Raw genomic sequence first — 21,490 nt, forward strand, 5'->3', positions numbered from 1 at the left:
ATGGTTTTTGCTAGGGCCTTTCAAGGTAACAATGATGTAGCATTTCGCTTATAGTTACTTGACTATTGGAAGATTCACAATGCTTTCCATGTGACTCTCCTTAAGTCTTTTCAAGGTGATGTGCCTACGGATTTGCCTTCGGAGATCCAGCCAGAGGTGGAAGACATGGATGAGATCCTTGTACCTGAGTAGATTCTAGCACATAGGGAAAGGAAGGTAAGAGGTAAAGTTGCACGACGCTATTTGGTGAAATTTTGTACATCATTGCATGTGAAGTGGATGGACGAGGACGAGTTAGCAGATACTCCTCAGGTGTTAGAGCTTTATCTTGAGACTTTCTAGTGGGAGTCCACTTCATGTGGCACTCATTCAGGTTCAGTAGAGCGCGAGGTGTCTGTAGCATTACCTGATGCACATGGATACTTCCATTCCTTTTGTACAGACCCGCTCATGTATCTAGAGGACACTTAGTGTTATTTTGTTTCACCTGAGGTACTGGTTGCTGACAGTATCTTTGCCATGAGGGCCTCTATGATTGGTGTAGTAGTCACTTGGTTATGATGCATCTTTTGTGCAATGTATTATGTATTTGTTACCATGGCTCTACAGATACATATTCATTGTTGGTTGACCTGTTGGCGGCATTGGTAGGTTATCCTTTCAGGTTTGGTTGGTCTGTTGGGTCGCTCCCATTTCAGACTTGGTTGATCTATTGACGGCATTGTTGGCTGTCTTTCAGATTTGGTTATTTGGTTATTTTTCTATTTCAGCTTTGGTTATTTCATTTGCTTTTGATTTTTCCATTGCTATTATTTCTTTTGTTTAGTTTGCAGGCAATCGAGGACGTTTGCCTTCTTTCAGAGGGGGGCTTGTCACGAGGACGTGAAACTATGGGACTTTTGATTTGCGACTCCCGTAATTTGCGTGTGATTGCCTTGAGCCTTTGGGGCGCGAGGGTCTGGCCATGGAGCGGCGAGACTTGGGGATTTAAAATTCTCTAGTGGGTCCTTGGAAATTGTGAATGTGCGCCCAGTTAAGAGGCAATTAATTCCTAGGGCCAAATTGTGCAACAGGGGGCCAAAAGAGTGGTGCAACTAAAAATTGCTATTTTTAGCACATGGTTCTAAAAAGCCTGTGGTGCAGCTTCCCAGAGACCTTTGTAATCAGCAGCTTGGCTTCAAATGAATGTTAAATAAATACCCTAAGGGGCACCAACGTTTGGGGCCAATCGGTGTCCTTGTTTTTTAGTAGGAGCGCTCTAGCTCCCCTATGATTTAATCTTTGGCGCATTTTTATTTGTCAAATTACTGTGTATGCTGTAATTAAGTGGATCCTACCACCCTTTACGTTGTTGAGGCTGGTTTCAGGTTGAGATAAGTATGGCAAGGCACCTCTTTCTTGAGTCTAGGGGCTCCCTAGTCCTTAACCAATTTTGCTATTATGGCCCTCATCCGTTCTCTTAGCTCTTGTTTGACATCTGTCAACTCAGCTTCTTCTTTCACCGAAGTCAAGGATTCCAAGGCAACTTGGAACAAGCTAGCGATTGATGCTGAAGATATCTATAAGTTCTCCACTTGGCATCTTTGTGTCCTCAAGCACGTAAAAATATTGGAAGTTGTTGTGTACATAGCCGATGAAGGCACTTCTGGATTCTATCTTCCTTTGTTGGGTCCTCACGTGGTTGAGTCTTTTAAGACTTTAGGCTAAGGGTTGTTTTGTTAACGCTACATGTATGGCCAGCCTTGTGGATACACGTCATCTTCCTATCAAGGATGCAAGGATGGTTTTGTCCATGGAAGCCTCAACTGTGAACTGGTGTACATAATTGTGTATCCGAATCTTAAGATCTCTTACAAATCCCCAGTTCTACACAGCTCTCCGCTTGTATGTTCAGGTTAAGGTTTAGCTACGAAACCTAGGTCTGAACATTGTGCTATTCACGTTCGCTTTGTAAATTATCGTTTTTCTACTATCAATCTTCTTTTGCTTAATGTAAATATGTTCGATGAATGCATCATCTATGAAAAGACACTTGCTGAAGTCACCAGGTTCAACTTTGAAGCTATTCCTATACTTATCGAGTGGGAGACGAGCTACTAGTCCGAATCTGCATTTGAGAGAATTTTCTCGTTATCAAGCTACGGCACATCCTCATACTTCAAAGAAAGTTTTTAATGAAGGGGGAAAATGACACTTTTAGTGGCCCTTTAGGTGGGAAATGTGGAGGGACTATATAAGTCCCCATCCATCATTCATTGTGTAGATTTGATGTGACATCTAATCCTATCTATGCTCCGTTTTCTCCCCTCTTATCACACGAGGTCAAGGTTATCCGTGAGGATCTACTACAGCTGCATACATTTCGGACTTGGTTGGGACCGAGTGTACTCCCAGTGAAGCTTAGTTTTTACAGAGATCACTTCTTACATATCACAGCGGAGGGTTTCACTGACCCACCTGGATATACGCAGATTTACCTACCTCACTCGTTGAGGATTTCTCTTGGGCAATTTCGGGTCTCTTCACACAAACTTCGCATCGAGAGCAGCAGAACAGAGCGACTACCCAGGGAGAGGCGCATATGCACACTGTGTGACATGCAGGAAGTTGAGACAGAGGATCATTTCATCTTCAGGTGTCCTGTGTACTATGAGATCCGAGGGCGTTTCCACTGCCTCTTCAAGAATAGTTATGGGATTTTGGCCTGTTTCCTCTCCTACCTAGACCAGCGCTGTTTGGTAGGTTTCATTCATGAGGCACTTAGACACCGTGAGAGGATACTCCGAGCACGGAGACAGGAGCAGACTTCTTCCTCGGCTAATCCCTCTCAGAGCTCTATCAAAGAGTTCTTTCAGCTAGATCACATGGACCCCCACGAGACGAGGCCTCGACATGACCGTGACCCAGAGCCTGTGACCCAACAGCTCAGACAGAGTGTCGACACTCAGATCACACTTGGAAACATCCCCTCCTTGTTTAGAGTCGGAGCCTGACTGATGGGGGTCACAGTATCCCTGGTCAGACACAGAGCTACGACCATGAGACGTGCCAGGACCGCACCTCTGAGTGGCCGACAACACTCGATTGCCGACTTCATGCCTCCACTGCCTCATCCATCCTGATATCTTGCTGTTGCCGATGATGATGATGATATTGATGACGATGCCGAGATTGATATATAGTCGACCATCGACATGACTATGTTGTACTTAGGACTTAGTACTGCCATTTTGCATTGGTATGGCCGCTCGTTTAGTAGCTCCACTACCACAGCTTGTTGTATCAGGATTTTCACAGTCTCATAGAACCATCGGTCTTCCGAAGACTTTAATAAACTTTCTTTCTTTCTTTCTTTCTCTCTCTCTCTCTCTCCCACACACACCTCTTCCTGTCTCTCTACTACCCCTCCTCCTTCCTTCTTCCCCTTATCCTCTCCCCCTTCTGCTCTTCTATCTCCCTTTTTGCCCTCCATGCTGCACCATCATGCTGTTGTTGCGTGGGTTCTAGGCCAGGTAGGTCTTCTGGATTCCCCTGTAATCTCTTGCCCCCTTGTCCCCTCGAATCGGGGGCTCGCAGGTGGGGACAATTACATTCTAATACCCCTTCTCAATGACACAACTGTGGGGCGATCCCCATGCGTCGAATGAGGTGTTCCATTTGCTCCCTGGGAATCGCCTTCGTTAAGACATCCGAGATGTTGCTTTCTCGGTTGGATTGCTCTACTAGTTCTCCGCCACACCCAATAAGGCCCATTGGGACGCAGGCATGAGGGTGGAGGTACTTACTTGCACCTATGGTATCACTTACAGGAAGGCATTGAGTTGGGAGGTTTTTGTGATAGTGATTGGGTAGGTGATGGTGATAGGGCTACTTGTACGTCCACTAGAGGAGAAGCCGAATGTTCAGCAAAGATTACATCTCTACTGACAATAATCTTCCCAGTATTTGGTTGGTATAACCGATACCCTCTGCTCTCCTGGCTATAACCAATAAATATGCATTTGATTGCCTTATCATCAAGCTTATGTCTCAGCTGAGATGGTATATGAACATATGCAAGAGACCCAAAAACTCTCATGTGTGAAAGTGAAGGCTTCCTGCCTTTCCATGCTTCATAAGGTGTAATAGTCCTCAATGCCCTTGTAGGTGATCTATTCAGCACATAGTTGGCACACATCACAACATCAAGCCAAAATTTATTGGGCAAGGACTTGGCCTTAAGCATGCATCTGGCCATCTCCATAGTGGACCTGTTCTTCCTTTCAGGAACAGGATTATGTTGAGGAGTGTAAGGAGTAGTGCATGAGTGAACAATGCCCCGTGAAGACAAAAATGCATCAAACTCCTTTGACATATACTCTCCCCCCCTATCTTGTTGAGGGTGACAAGCTTGCATTTTGATTCATTCTCAACTATTCAGCCACCTCTGAAAGCATGAGAACACTTCAGATTTGGCTTTTAAAGCATATACCTTGCAATATCTTGTGAAGTCATCAATTAGAGTCATGAAATATTTGTACACCCGAATGGCATTTGTCCTCATTGGGCCACAGACATCACTGTGCACTAGCTGCAATTCCCTTTGTGAGAATTTTGGTCAATTCTTTTGAAAAGGAAACCGATGCATCTTACCCAAAAGGCAACCCTCACACACATGTTTGGAAACTATGTGAGTTTGAGGTACATCATTTGCCATGCCCTGTGAATGTAACTTGGCAAGAGCTCTATAATTGAGGTGACCCATTCTCTCATGCCAAAGATGAGGCTCAGCAAGTTGTGAATCTGAAATAGCAAATGCTTCAATAGAAAGTGCAGTTGAGTGATGATCAAGGTGATAAAGCCCCTTTTGCAAAGTGCTAGTGAGAACTATAGCATTGTCATCACGAAGATCATATACTAGGCATCTGTATCCATCAAAAGCCAGCAAATGCACTTTTATGGCACAAGAGGTTGAGTATCTTGGTCACATGGTGAGCAAGGATGGCATTCGAGTGGATCTCGCAAAGGTGAAATGCATTGAGGATTGGCCGCAGCCACGCAACCCTACTTAGTTGAGGGGATTTCTAGGTCTTGCTTCCTTCTACAGGCGCAAGTTTGCCAAGAGGGCAGCCCCTCTGACAGACCTTTTGAAGAAGGATGCTTTTATGTGGTCTATAGATGCACAACGCAGCTTTGAAGACCTGAAATTCGCCCTCACTCATGCTCCTGTGTTGGTATGCCCTGATTTTTCACGTACTTTCATTGTGAAGGCAGGTGCCAGTGGCAAAGGATTAGGGGCTGTGCTAAGGCAGGAACATGGGGTAATTGCTTTTGAAAGCATGAAATTGGATGCCAAGGAACTGGATTAGCATGTGTATGATCAAGAGGTGTTGGCTATCCTCCATGCTTTCGAAAAATGGCACCACTACCTGTACTGTAGCAAAACAAGGTTAAGATAGATCATAGGACACTCAAGTATTTCCTTACGGAGACCAACTTGTCAATGAAGCAGAAGAGGTGGCTGGCTAAGGTTCCAGTCTTATGATTTCGACATTGAGTACAGGAAAGGGAAAGAAAACGTGGTCGCAGATGCCTTATCCCGTATGTGGGCTTGCAGTTTGTCTGCCATTTCTACCATCTACTAGCAGTGGATTCATGGTATTTAGGAAGAATACATGCAGGATTCTAAGGCAGCTCCCATAATTGTGGGGTTAGAGAGGCCATCGAGCCAAGGGCATGCTGAATTTAAGCTGCATAATGGGCTGTTGTGGTGCAAGGACATAATTTATTTGGTGCTAGATTCAAAGTACTGACTGCTGGTCTTACAGGAACTGCACTCATCTCCTATGGCAGAACATGCGGGTATTACTAAGACATATGAAAAGGTCAAACAGAGCTTTAACTGGGATGGCTTGTGGCGGGATGTAGTTAAATTTGTCAGTGAATGTTTGCCTTGCCAGCAGAATAAAGTGGACAGCCAGTTACCCGCGGGTCTCAACAGCCATACCTATTCCAGAAGGCAAATGGACTCACATTGCTATGGATTTCATCACAGGGTTGCCTTCCACAGAGCGGGGATGGGATAGCATTTTTGTGGTGGTTAATAGAATGACAAAGCAGGCCCATTTCATACCCACTAAGACCCGTTATTCAGCATCACAGATTGCTTGGCAATTGATTGAGCATGTTTTGAAGCATCATGGCTTCCCTTGGGAGATTGTCAGCGGCAGAGATGCAACATTTATGGGTCACTTTTGGCAGGAGTTATTATAGCAGTGGGTACTTCTCTTACACCTAGCACTGCTTACCACCCTGAGATGGATGTCAGAAAGAGTGAACAAATGGTTGGAGAAGTATTTGAGGCATTTTTGTCATGACACATGGAAGTCTTGGAATAAGTGGTTGGCACTTGCTCATACTGAGCAGCCTCATCAGTGTCATGCAATATATCACGAGGGGCACGCTTCGGTGGCATGGTGACTGGCCTTGGAGAGAGTAGCTCGAATGCAAAACCCTACTATAATGAGCACCTGAGATAGTGTGTGGAAAACACAAAAATGTCGATGGAGAGGCTCATAAGAAAGGTCATCGAAGAAGCTTTGAAATGGCGCTTGAATGAGCCAAAATAGGACTGTGGAGAGCCCCTAAAAAAAGGCTGAAAAATTCTAAGTTTTTGCCTCTTTTTTTTTTTTTGGGGGGGGGGGGAGGGAGACCTAAGTCACCTAGGACAGCTAGTACAGTTCTAACCTAAGACCTTTAGGACTATTAGGGCACTATCTTAGATCAACCTAACCCAGCCTTTAACCTTAGTTAGTACTAACCTAACCTAGAGCCAAACTAACTGACTAAACCTAACCTAACCCAATCTACTAACCTAACCCACTCCACTAACTAAACCTAATCAAACTAGCCAAATCTAACCCGACCCAACTAACCTTGGCTGATTGAACCTTAGGAAGGAAAGAAAGGCAAAGGTTTTTTTTGTGCAGGCGTAAAGGGCGACGGCGCGGCGAATGGCGACGGTGGGCGTGGCGTGGCTGGTGGCGGGTAGGGATTGACGCGGGAGTAGCGACGACGGGGGAGCGCAGGTGGACGCGGGAGCAGCGACGACGGGGGAGCGCAGGTGGGACGACGGGGAGCAGGGACGACCGACGTAGGTCTTGTACGGGATTTTGGATGGGTGTCGTTGGAGTTGGCTGCATGTGCTGTCTCACTAGTCGTTAGATGCTTGTTGGGAGTCCACGAACTTTGGCATAGCTGCACAAGTGCGAGAGGTCGCCCGACGATTGGAGCTGCGTTTCATGTTGGGCTGAGCTTGAAGGCATTGCTGAGGCCGGGCTGCTCGTTGATGAAGCGCTTGCTATCGCTGTGAGGAGCCGCTTGTTTGATTTAGGTTGCAAAGGTGCTAGAGTCATGCTCTGATACCAATGTAGAGAAGGGGGAAGGGGCAGATTTGGAGATGGGGAGAGAATAGTAGAAGGAAGGGAGGAGGAGAGAGGAGAAGGGGAAGGAGAGAGGAAGAGAGAGAAGGATAGAGAGATAGAGAGAGGGAGGAGAGAGAGAGTGTGAGCGTAGGCAGCAGGAAACAGGAGGGAGAGTAGATAGGATTAGATGTCACATCAAAAAGGTACCATACATTTCCCACCTAATTCCCTGCTATTTCCCACCTTCATTACACTCGCCAACAAAATAAAGTGGACGGCAAACTAGTGTATTGCAAGCATTAACCATTCCAGAGGGCAAATGGACACGTATGGCAATGGATTTCATAACAGGCTTGCCCTCTATAGAGAGGGGATGGGTTGTGGTGGGTAGATTGACAAAACAGGCCCATTTCATACCCACTAAAACCCAATATTCAGCATCACAGGTTGCTTGGCAGTTCATTGATCATGTGTTTAAGCAGCATGGCTTTCTCTAGGAAATTGTCAGTGGTAGGGATGCACAATTTATGGGTGAATTTTGGCAAGAATTATTTACAGTAGTGGGTACCTAACTCCCACCTAGCACTGCATACCATCCTGAGACTGATGGATAGTCAAAAAGGGTGAACAAATAGGTGGATGAATACTTGTGCTGAATTTTGCTACCCAATATCTTGAGTGCAATTCCATTTGCTTCATGATATTTGAATGAATATTAGGTACTTGTGACAAAAGATCTTATTAAAGCTGATGCCATGCCTATAAGCTAGTAAAGAAGCTACTGCAAAGGATTAGGAATGATGCAAACATGCTTAATTTCAAGAAGGGGGTCAGGTTTGGAGTACAAGGGGGAGATTAATGCAACTTGAGTATTAATGGACAATCTAGTTGCTTAAAAATATTCATGAAGTGGCCCACAAGTCGATCGATCCATCCATAGAAAGGATTCATTGATTGTTTACAAGATGGTTGATTTAGGTTGTGATGACTAGGAATTATTTAGCTGCTCTGTGGTTGTTAATATGTTTACCAACCTTAGGTTGAACGTAGTACTTGTGGATTGGGTGAATACTTTGCACATAAGACAAGGTATCATGAGCCGATCATTTGCTGATCTACGCATTAATTTTGGGCTTCTCCTTGATTCATGTGGAACAGTAAAGATTTGTATCTAGTCTGCTTTGCCCTTGCAAATGAACAAAGTACAACATCTTCATTTCCATAAGTGTGTTAATCGTACCATCAAAATGTACTTAATGAGAGAAAGAGATAATAAGTGTATAACAGGTATTTGATGATTCCCTGTACAGGCACTTTCAATTGGGGTGGGCTTTAGTGGATCCAAATACCCCCATTAGAAGCGGAGTAAGATTTTGTGTCAATGTCAATGAGATATTCTTGTGGATTCTCACACCTTTGGAGATTATATATGTAAACGATAAACAGTGTTCAAAGGGTTTGATAGTGTCACAAGAGAAAAGTTCTATCGGGCCTGACAATTTTCCAAAGAAATGTAGCTTAAAAGGAAATTTTACGTTTGGAAGTGGTACATTGGAAGGACATCTACTGGTATGTATTTCTCTGTTTGTAAAGCTGGTTGCTCTTGTTGATTGCATTCTTTACTAGAAACAATGTTAAGGCTTATGTGAAAGCAAGTTTCAAGTTTTGTTCTCTCTTCAACCAAAAATCCCTCCCCCCAATTGTGTTTGCTATCTCCTCCATTGGGGTTTTTAAGTTTTTAGTGGCATAAAGGAGAAAAACAGAAAAAATTGAAAAGAGATTCAATTGCATCTAGATACAGAAGAAGAATCCGTTAAACCACGTCCAATGGGACCCTTATATTCACTTTGAGGAGCAAGCTTGAAGGTGGCCCTGATTCAAGAAAGGTGTGAGTATTTGTTGGTTGCTACAGCAAAACCTTCTGTAATTTCAGAAGTCCTGACCACTCCCAGTCCCATCCCAAACTCCAGAGATGTGGGAAAGTTTGATGGGTCAAACTATCCCATTGGGAAGGTCAAGGTGTGGAGCCACCTTGTGGTTTAGAAGATAAAAACAGGTATAGAACTGAAGCCGGAGGATACCAAGTACGCTTTGGATTGTAGATCCAGACGCAGTTGAAGTGTGGGAGGACAAAGACGCATAAACCCTATCAATGATAATAAGGATGACAGTGGATTACATCATTCCACACATCCAAAAAGCTGATACATCTGGTTAGTCGTGGATCATTGTGTGAGACTTGTATGAGACGAACAATAAGTGTAGGACCCCATCCCTCCAAAATCAATTGTTCACAATGAATATGGAGGAAGGGAATCAAGTACACAACCATCTCATAAAAGTAAAGGATCAGTTGGCGGTAGTCGGCAGCAAAGTGGACTCGAGCTAGCTAGCATTCTTGGCTCGTTACCACCGTGATGGCAAGATAGAGGACCAGGCCTCTTACTTTCGAAGAGCTTGTTCCCTTGTTGCTGTAGGAAGAATCTCAGAGAGAGTGTACGAAAGCAACAATGACAAGGCAAACGGAAAAGACATGGGCAACACCAGCAAGGGTAAGCCCAAAGAAGAATCTAAGGGTGACAGGTCAGATGATGCAAACAAGAAATATAAAAAGTGTTTCTACTGCGAGAAACTCGACCACTTCACAAAAGATTGCAGGAAAAAGAAAACTCATTAGAAGAGGAAAAGGGAGGCCAAGCCCAAGTACGAATCTACCAATGTGTAACTAGAGAGCTGTTCTTGGTCATTGAGCATTGAAAACAAACAAGGTTGGCATGCTGACAATGAGGCATCATGACACATCAAAAAAGAAAGGATGGTTCAAAGCCATGATCCTGTAGTTGTCAATTGAAAGGTGAATATGCGTGATGGAGTTTATGGTTTTCAATCTTATGAGTGACTATCGTGAGATTGAAACTGCACTATGTTGAGTTTGGGAATGTTCTTGGATTCATTTATGTATATGCCCTGTGTAGGTCTAGGGAGTATTCCATTCATCACAGACTCAAGAACCGAGAAGGTAATCTCCAATGTACTCTGTCTTTTCGCTGCAAGAACTTACTTTTTGCTAGATGGCTAGAAATAGGATGAAGGTAAAGTTTAACATTCAAGAAGTCCTAGTCAGATCAAAGGAGACTAGAGAGATCGTGGCTGGACGAGTTGAAGAAGATGGATTGCCTCAAATCAAAGCATTGGTAGTTCATGGTTACACACATAGCTCTAGATTGTGGCATGAGAGGTTTGATCATGTTAATCAAGATATCATTCAAAGATGCAAAAGGGAGGGATAACGAATGGAGCTCCACCAATAGTAGGCACGGAAGGAGTCTACAAGGCTTTTTTGGTTGGCAGCAACATCAGGAAACATTCCCGCCACATCAAAGGCCAAAGCTCTGCTTAAGTTACTTCACTCTGACATCTATGAACCAATGTCAACTTAAGTCATTCGCAAGTTTTTGCTGTTTTTTTACCTTCATTGATGATTGTAGCCACCTGATTTGAGTTTTCTACTTGGCTAAGAAGTCTCAAGCTTTCGACGAGCTCAAGGAGTGGAGAGCGAGGGTTGAGAAGGAGTCACGGAAAGATGTAAAGACATTCCTCAATGATAGAGGGGGGAGAGTTTACTTCAAAAGCTTTCGACAATTTCTGTAAGAAGAATGGGATAAGAGACAAGTCACTACACCCTACACATCCCAGCAAAGTGGGGTTGTAGAGAGAGAACCGTGTAACCGTAGAAATGGGGTTGACAATGATGAGGGGAAATAATCTTCCTAAGGCCTACTGGGGTGAGGCGGTTCATGTAGTTGTACACATTCTAATAGGATGAAGACCAAGGCCATCGGTCCTCATGACGCTTACAATGGTCAATAGCCTATCATTTCACATTTGAAGATTTTTGGTTCTAATGCGTTTGTTCATGTGCATAAGGATGAAAGGAAGAAGCTAGATTCCAGGAGTCAAAAGCGTGTATTTGTTGTGTGTAGCGAGGAGTCAAAAGCCTATCAACTCTTCGACCTAGACAAGTTGCAGATCTTCATGAGTTGGGATGTTGTCTTGAGGATGCGGCGACCCAGCCAAAGGTGATAGCACATGAAGCTCCAATGGCAGCCCCATCAACATCCATATTGGCTATCGAGTCGAAGGAGAGTCAAACTTAAAACTAGAAGCATCAGAATCACCAAAGAAGACTCTAGCAAAGGAGAGAGACCTTCCTCGGTGGTACTTGAAGACTCTGCGGAATTCTTGAGTGACAGACATTCTGGTGTCAATTTCAGAGGTGAAAAGATCTCAAGAATATTAAAGGATCGTACCGTGAACTATGTCAGATTGTGGAGCCATGGTCTTTCCAAGGAGGCTGGAATGGATGCCATTTTGAAGAATGACACTTGGGACTTGATGGGTAGACCCGTCAAGAGGAAGGTGATTGGCACCAAGTGGTTGTACAAGGGAGAGTATAAATCCGATGGCAGTTTTGACAAGGACAAAGTGTTTGCAAGATAGAGGGGTCTAAAGGGCTAAGGAGGTACTATATAAGTACCATCCTCTCATGTACAAAGGACACCTTTTGATGTGACATCTAATCCTATCTACTCCCACCCCCTTCCTCTTATGTGCTGCCTACACTCTCTCTCCCAATCTCAATCTCTCTTCCCCTCACTCCTCTCATGAGCATGCGAGCATCCCTGAAAGGGACCAAAATCTACTTGGATGATGACCTCACCCTTCTACAGCAGGAGCATAGAAGGGAAGGCATGACACGGGTAATGGCAGCAAGGGAAGCAGGGAAATGGGCTGCCTACAGGGATGGCAAAGTGATTATTCGAGAAAGAGCTGATAGAGGTGATAAGGGAGAAGGGGAGAAGGAAGAGGGGGACTATGACAGTGTCAGAGTCGGGAGGGGAGTGCACAAAACAAGCTGAGTATGGCTGTATGGAACTGTAATGGTACCCTTTGGTCCGACCCAGGTGACTTCTCGGAGACATACACAGGCAGAGACATCATCTTCTACACTGAGACACATGAGAGCCCAGAGAGAGGGCTGCCCACGGTGACAGGGTACATTTGGGAGTCTGTTCATAGGAGAGAAATGAGGAGAGATAGTGGAGTACGAGGCTCTGGAGGTGTAGCTGTCCTTTTCAAAACACACTTGAGACCACTCATATTTGTAGTAGGGAGAGAGGAACATGCACGTCACATGTGGATACGAGTGCAGCTACTAGATGCCCGACCGATCTTCATTGCAGTATGCTATTCCCCTCCACACACGTCATCATATGCCCATGATGTCACTACAGAGGGGCACAATCCTTATGAGACGATACATGATGATATCATAGAGTTCTCCAGGCAGGGAGACACCCTCCTTCTGGGAGATTTCAATGCAAGGACGAGGGATAGGCAAGTGGGCTTACTTGACTTCACATATGAGAGAGACCCCCACATGATGCCAGAGTTAGATGCAGCAGATTTTGGGATTCGGAGACTTTCTGCAGATACTTCACATGTGACAGCATACGGGCGACACCTGCTTGAGTTGGGAGCTGTCCACGACCTCATCATCTACAATGGCCTTCAGAGATGGCCATCATCTATGGGATTCACATGCTTGCCACATGGAGGCGGGACCAGCACAGTGGACTACCTACTGGGCCCATTGGCTTTTGTCTCACGGATACATGACCTCACCATATACCCCCCCCCCCCCCTTGGAGCCGACCACTCATATCTGGCCTTCGATGTTCTTGCTACTACACCTGTCACGATCTGTGACGTATTCCTTTCTCTTTCTAGACTTATGGATGGTTTAATGAATGGACACTTGTGGAAGGGTATGACCTTTCGACGGGACACGACACTTCCTAATGAGGCACAACCCTTCACAAGAGACATTCTAATGAAGAGACATTCCTATTGTAATGTACCCTCTTATCAAGGGTCACACCCTTCACAAGGGGTACACACCTCTTCATGCACATACCCTTTGGAGTACACACCTTTTCATGTGTCTCTTCACTCTCTATATAAGAGAGGCCAAATTGTATGGATGAGAATCACATCCACCCTACAGACATTCAAGCAATACAGTTATTCCTTTGCTCTCTGCTATCTCAGTCTCTTTTCTGTTCCTTAGCACAGTTCTAAATATAGTAAATCTAGGATTTCTTACAGTGGTATCAGAGCAAAATTCGCTCCTGCCTGTAGGAAATGCCCCTCACCTTCTAGCGCTGATCTGATACATTTTCTGCCGCTAGAAGGACATCCGTGCACATAGTGCATGGAAGAGATGGAGAGGATGAGCACAAAATTTTTAAACGCCTAAACTCATCCTGGCCTCTCCATCCCCCTCACATCACAAGATGATGTGAATGGACACGACCAAAATCGTGTCCTTTAAGGTGCTTGGGTTGTCCCAATACCAAGGGACGCGCCTTTTCCACCATGGGACACACCTTTTGGTGACGAGTCTCGACTCCTCACTCATGGGACATACCCCATCGTGGGCAAAGGGACATACCTATTCATGCAGGGTCGCACCCCTTTTGACAATAGGGACATATCCCCTCATGAACAGGTGCACCTATTCCAAGGGTCACACCCCTTCGAATAGGCACACCTCCTAGGCCCAAGTACCTACAAAAGGGAACCTAGAGGGGTAAAAAGGGATAAAAATTAAACCCATCCCCTACCCTAGGTTACCCTAACTACCCTAGGGTTAACTTAACCCCCAAATTAATTTGGGGCAAATAACCCTTAGGCAGCCCAACGAATCGTCGTACCATTCCATCCAAAACAAGAAAACTGCAACATACGAATCCGGACAGCCAGCTTGCGCAAGAATTACGTCAGCCTGCCGTACGGCCGTACCTTCCTGCGTCATCCTCGATCTGCGCCCCTTTCTCGCAACCAGCCGTACACAGCGCCATTCCTTCCGTACGATTTGTGGCGCAGGCAGTCCGTACAGGCCTTACAGCCTGACGTACAGGCCGTACAGCCTGCCGTACAGGCCGTACAGGCTGTACAAGCCTGGCCCGTCCACACCGTACGGACAGTCCAGTCCATTCCTACGCTGCCCAGCCCTGCTTCGACATTCTGCGCTGCCAGCCCTTGCCTCGCCTTTTTTTCGCTGACAGCCCACTCCTTTTGCAGTCCTGCATACCAGATTTCCTGACAGGCTGCTGCCTTTCCTTGTTTCGCCATGTTTTCACCTTGCCAATTCAGCACCAGTTGCCTTTTCTCGCAATGAAGAAAGCCCGTTGACAGCCCGGACCAGACCAGCCTCGAGCACTCCTCACAAAACACTGCAACATGGACCTCCGGACAACGATTTGCAGCCTTCTTCTCCGCAATCATTTGGCAGATTAAAGTATTGCCAGGTGGAGTCTTTCCAATTTGCTTTTTCAAGATTCTTTTAAACAAATTACAGCAAATGAAAGAATCCATATTAAAGCATGGAAACCCCTGGTAATTCACCCGGCCATTCAAGGACACCTCAGGCACCTGCTACTACACAATATCGTGTTCAAATTGCACAGCCAGCCCATTTTGGAGCCTTTGCATCTTGGGTCTTCTGTGTCACGTGCCCTCCGAGTGACTTGGATCACATCCTCTACCTTCTGCGTGAGGCACCTCAATTACATTATTTCCTCAGCACAGTACAGGTTGTGTTCCACGAGACACGAAGATATCCGGAACACGATATTCCTCAGGAGTTTGCTGTTCATTTTTGGAGAGAGTTCTACCCTTCACCTTCGGCATCCCCAGGGTACTCTCCACCTCCTTCAGCTCCCCGATATCCTCCTCTACAGGGTGTACCTTCTCCCAGCCAGTATTTACATCCTGAAGGCACTCCCTCTCCTGGATATCCTCCTCTTCCGACAGCAGCTCCTTATCCTTTTTCAGATCCGTGGACTCTGCTACCTACCCCTGTCTTATCACGAGCAGTAACACCTTTCTCAGAATCTCCAGTGTTACCTCCGACAGGACCTCCCTTACCAGATTTCCACGGGTGGTTCCATCCTGCCTCGCCTGCCCCCTCCAATATGAGCAACCTCAGGGAGCAGCCCGAATCCTCTTTCAGGGATGGTACAAACTAGAGCGCAAGTTCGCGCCTCTCTCACAGGGATTTCCGACATGTCGCACCGCTCGCGTGAAGCCTCTCCCGAGATTAAAGAATCAAGTCCCAAAAAGACCCCTGAAGGCAACACCCAAAGTGAATCTCTATTGCAACTTCAAATATCTCAGCTTCAGGACAGCATCTCCGACCTGGTTCACAAAGTTCAACAACTCCAAGATTCTCGAAGCCCAGCACATACAGAGGACAACGTGACGCAACCCGACGACGATGCGGATTCTTTCCCTCCCGAGGTAGAAAATACTGAACTGCGTACTCTCTATCGATTACTTCAAGCTTCCAAAACAAAACGACTTGACGTCAAACTTCCGGAAGCCTACACTGGTCAACGTAATCGCCGAACTGTTGACCAATGGCTCGCCAAAATGCGCATGTATTTTGACACTGTTGACCTCACGGAAGGCAAAAAGATCGCCTTGGCAGCCTCCCTCCTGAAGGATACAGCATTTCTATGGTGGCAAAGACGCTTGAAGGACGGAAAAAGTGTGTTAACTTGGGAACGTTTTGAACACGTGCTCCGTAAGCAGTTTGTACCTGCCAATGCGGACTTCCAAGCACGATCAAAACTTCGACAGTTGGAGCAAACGGGTTCCCTGTCTTCTTATATCTCTCAGTTCACCACATTGGTGCTAGAGATTGATGGTTTAACTGAGGATGATCGCCTTCATGCTTTCATCTCAGGCCTACAACCCTCGTTACGCATTGATGTTCTTAAAGCCAATATTACCACCACAGATGGCGCTATTGCTTACGCAGAGCGCATTACAGATTTCCTCAACACAGGGAAGCAGAGTGCTACTCGCACACAGAACTCTCCTACGGCCAAAGGTGCTCGCCCTCAAGATAATACCAGGTTTCGCAAAAACTTCGGTAATCAAGGTCAGCGACAGTCTCAAGATCCCCAGAAGCCTCAGAAATCATTTGCTGGATCCCAACAGAAGCAGTCCCCTAAGGATCGTGTTTCTTCTTCTTCACAAAGTCATTACCGACAGCCCCAACATAAAGGTGCGGCCACTGACAAGAAGAACAACTCCAGCTCAAAAGGACTTTGTACCATCTGTACAGGCGACCATAGATGGTTCGATTGTCCCAAGCGACCAAAGCAAAATTCTAATATGGAATCTAGTACTTCCCCAAAAGAAGATGCTACCTCAGCATAAGACAAGAAAGGCAAAGCTGTTCGAATGGCGAATACCATCCACCTGAGCCTTGCCAGCAACCCCGAACCTGGCCACTCAAGTACTTTGTGTTCAAGGATCGATTCGTGGAACAACAGTCACCATCCTCATCGACAGTGGCTGTTCTCATCATTTCCTAGCCAGTTCTGTGGTCGATAAACTTCGGTTGACCACCAGTCCTAGCCTCATGGACTATCAGATTGAACTCGCAAATGGAACAACTTTCTTGTGCAACACCAGGATTAAAAACTTGTCTTTTCGCATCCAACATTATACGGACAAGTTGAACTTCGACATTATGCCTCTTTCTCGGTACGATGTCATACTCGGACAACAATGGCTCTACGACTATGATCCATCAATCAGCTTTCGCAGCCATACTATCCAGTTTGTCCACCAGGGAAAACTTATTGAGCTAACTGGTTCTAGGGATTCTCCTTCAACCCCAGTTGCCTCTGCCCTACAAGTAAAGAAGTGGGTTCGTAAACGCCAAGCAAAGACTTCACTTCTGTTGGTTACGGCAGTCGAGGAGACACCAACAAAGGATCCTCCTGAATACCTCAACCAACCTTTTTTCCAGCCTTACCTGGATCTTTTTCCACAGGAATTGCCAAAGCAGTTACCACCTCGACGACCAGTGGATCACCCAATCGAACTTATTCCCGGCAGTAATCCACCGTCGAAACCTCCTTATCGGGTTTCTCACACTCAAAATGCAGAAATCCAAAGACAGGTCACCGAGCTACTCGACAAAGGTCACATTCGGCCCAGTCGCAGCCCTTTCGGATCTCCTGTACTACTTGTGGAAAAAAAGAACAAGTCTATGCGCCTCTGCATCGACTACCGAGCCCTCAACAAGCTCACTATCAAAAACAAGTATCCATTGCCTCGCATTGATGACCTCTTCGATCAACTTCTACATGCAACACACTTCTCCAAGATTGATCTTCGTTCAGGTTATCATCAAATTCGTATACGAGAAGGCGATGAGTACAAGACAGCTTTTCGAACAAAGTATGGACACTATGAATGTTTGGTCATGCCTTTTGGGTTAAACAATGCCCCGACCACATTCATGACATTAATGAACGACATCTTCCGGCCTTTCCTCGATAAGTTCGTCATCGTTTACCTCGATGACATCCTCGTTTTCAGCAGATCCCTACATGAGCACAAACAACATCTTCACCAAGTTTTTGAAGTTCTCCGTGCCAATTCTCTCTACATCAACATTGAGAAGAGTGAGTTCTTCAAAACCCAACTTGAATATCTGGGACATGTTATTTCCGCTCAAGGTATCTCTGTGGATCCCAAGAAGGTCGAGGTAATCCGAAACTGGCCTACTCCTAAGAATGTTCATGATGTCCGCTCTTTTCTCGGATTGGCAAACTTCTACCATACAAAGGTCTATCAGTTTTCCGAAATTGCAGCTCCTATGTCCGAATTATTGAAAAGCACAGCAATTTTTCAGTGGCTTCCCGAAACAGAGTATAGTTTCCAACAACTCAAGCAAGCACTCACTACCACACCAGTTATGGCTATTGCTGACCCAAATCTTCCATTTGAGGTCATGACCGACGCTTCCGACATCGCTACAGGAGCAGTCTTGATGCAAGAAGGCAGAGTTATTGCTTTTGACAGCCATAAACATTCTGATATCCAAACCCGATATCCAGTTTATGATAAGGAGTTTCTTGCTGTTGTACATGCTTATCGCTCTTGGAAACATTATCTCATGGGTGCCGACTCTGTGGTCAAAACAGACCACCACTCTCTCAAGTATATTTTTACTCAGCCAGTCATGAACGCTCGACAAGCACGCTGGGTTGAGTTTCTGGCCAACTTTCACATGACCATTGAGTACATACCAGGACTACGCAATGTAGTTGCAGATGCTCTCAGCAGGTTACCTCTAGCATCAGCCATGGTAATCTCTACATTATCTGTGGATGTTCCGAATTCATTCAAAGGAAAGTATTTCAATGATAAAGACTTCGGCACTGCAGTACAGGTTCTTTCCAAAGATCAACCTTCGATTTCCGAACAAAAGATTTTCTCATCCTATTCTTATACGGACGACCTTCTGTATTATCAAGATCGCGTCTGTGTACCACATGACAAGGATGTTCGACATCTTTTGTTAAAAGAGCATCATGTAGTTCCTTATGCTGCCCATCCAGGCATCAATAAGACTTACCGGTTACTCAGTGCAACATACTACTGGCCTCAGATGAAAAGAGATGTCATCAAAATGGTCACATCTTGTTTATCATGTCAACAAATGAAAGCAAGTCGACGACTTCCAACAGGACTTCTTCAGCCTCTTCCAGTTCCAACTGAAAGGTGGGAAAGTATTTCCATGGATTTCATTACAACACTACCACGATCCTCCTGAGGTAACACTCAGATTATGGTAATTGTTGATCGATTGTCCAAAATGGCACACTTTGTTGCTTGCAAAAGCAGTGCACAGGCCCCGGACATAGCCAAACTCTTTATACAACACATCTTCCGACACCATGGATTACCCAAGAATATCATATCCGACAGAGATCCTAAGTTTACCAGTCACTTTTGGATTTCACTGTTCGAATCTTTGGGTACTACTCTACTGTTCAGTTCAGCCTACCACCCAGAATCAGATGGACAGACTGAAAGAGTCAACCAAGTTCTGGAAGAAATGCTTCGACATTATGTTCAGTCACGCCTCGCAGCCTGGGAAGAGTATCTACCACTCCTCGAGTTTGCTTATAATAACTCTTTCCATAGTGCCATCAGCATGACTCCGTTCCAAGCAGCTTATGGACACACTCCGATTGTACCAACAAATTTTGTACTTCAACATCGAGTGGCCCTAGCTGATCAATTGGTTCAAGAAATGCAAGATATTCTACTGCAAGTCAGGGATCATATGCGAAAAGCGCAAGAGCGGTATCAACGGTCTGCCAACAAACATAGACGTCACCTGGAATTTAACACTGGTGACATGGTGCTATTATTTGTAGCCCCACATCGCTATAAGACGGTTAAGTCTGTGTTTCCTAAGTTGCGACCCAGATACTATGGACCTTTCCGGATCGTCAAGAAAAATTCACCTTTAAGTTATAAATTGGAATTACCACCATCATGGGGTAAAATCCATCCAACATTTCATATTTCTTGGCTAAAGACGTACATTCCAGGCGATGAAGCAGTTCCTCCTGCAGGTGATTATGTCCCAGAAATCGAAGACGATTATGTTCTCCTTATTCCTGAGCGTATTCTGGACCATCGACAGCGAGAGACTCGACATCGACTTATCACGGAATTCCTTGTTCTTTGGCAAGATCTGGACGACTCCGACGCTACTTGGCAGTCCGATGAAGATTTACAGCAGTACCCTGATCTATTACAGCAGTATTTTCAGCATCTACCATGATATTTTCTACATCGGTTCATTATCTCCACCAGGGTCTTCTTTTGAGTGGGAGGGGATGTCACGATCTGTGACGTATTCCTTTCTCTTTCTAGACTTATGGATGGTTTAATGAATGGACACTTGTGGAAGGGTATGACCTTTCGATGGGACACGACACTTCCTAATGAGGCACAACCCTTCACAAGAGACATTCTAATGAAGAGACATTCCTATTGTAATGTACCCTCTTATCAAGGGTCACACCCTTCACAAGGGGTACACACCTCTTCATGCACATACCCTTTGGAGTACACACCTTTTCATGTGTGACTCTTCACTCTCTATATAAGAGAGGCCAAATTGTATGGATGAGAATCACATCCACCCTACAGACATTCAAGCAATACAGTTATTCCTTTGCTCTCTGCTATCTCAGTCTCTTTTCTGTTCCTTAGCACAGTTCTAAATATAGTAAATCTAGGATTTCTTACAACACCAGGCACAGGGAGAGTTCCTACCGCTACCTGGACCTAGACCCACTTTGATCGTGCCCTTGATGTACGTGTGTCACTTAGCCAAAGAGCTTTCAGCCTTAGTGGAGGCTGATTTAGACCTCGCCCACGCCTCAGCCACCCTTGTCATAGTGATACAGGATGATGCCACCAGATCCTTTCCTACGACCCAATCTTTGCGGGTACGAGATGGGAAGATGCCTCAAAACCCCTGGTTTGATGATGAATGCAGAGAGATGCGAGCCCACCTCACACGGGAGCGAGAGCCTTGGGTCAGTTGACGTCACATGAGGCACACAGGATCTTTCAGCGGTTGACACGCCGCAAGAGACGAGCCTTCCTCACACATAGGATGGATGAGATCATCAGATCATTTCACGGAGAAGACCCAACCACAGGGTGGGGATTCCTCTCGGAGGGGAAGCCACCCATCCCCATCACGGATCCGGGCGTGTGGCACACTTATGCATGCTCCTTATATGATGTCCCGAGGCAGACATTGGCAGACATGTCCTCTATGCCTAGGCCCACTACCTGTCATCTATTCACTACACAGAATGTACGGGCTGCACTTCGCCAACTCCACAACCGAAAAGCATAGGATCACGAAGGCCTTCGGACAGAGCACTTCGCACATGGGCAGGAGGTCCTAGCATCGCCGATCCTTGCACATATGTTTAACCTTGCAATTTGTCACGGCTTCCCACCAGCATGGAGCACCACTACTATTGTACTGATACACAAAGCAGGAGACCTCATGGACATCGGGAACTATCACACCCTCATGATTGGCCACACACTGGCCAAGATCTATGGATCGGTACTAGAGAGAGAGATCAACAGTCATACAGAGGCGCACGAGGGCAGTG

The 21,490-nt window shown here is 45.6% G+C and overlaps 1 protein-coding gene across 1 annotated transcript in view; it reads left to right on the forward strand.

The window, feature by feature from the left end:
* LOC147881139 (outer envelope protein) overlaps positions 1-21,490 on the forward strand; it is a 59,899-nt gene that overhangs the window by 19,520 nt on the left and 18,889 nt on the right. Inside the window, exon 3 of the mRNA XM_087369848.1 lies at positions 8,714-8,972. Within this exon, the coding sequence (XP_087225974.1) occupies positions 8,714-8,972 (259 nt within the window). The remainder of the gene's footprint in view (positions 1-8,713; positions 8,973-21,490) is intronic.

The sequence above is a fragment of the Dipteris shenzhenensis genome, chromosome 31, assembly GCF_047967505.1.
Source record: "Dipteris shenzhenensis isolate YYH24624 ecotype China chromosome 31, Dip_SZ_1.0, whole genome shotgun sequence".
Classification (NCBI taxonomy): Eukaryota; Viridiplantae; Streptophyta; class Polypodiopsida; order Gleicheniales; family Dipteridaceae; genus Dipteris; species Dipteris shenzhenensis.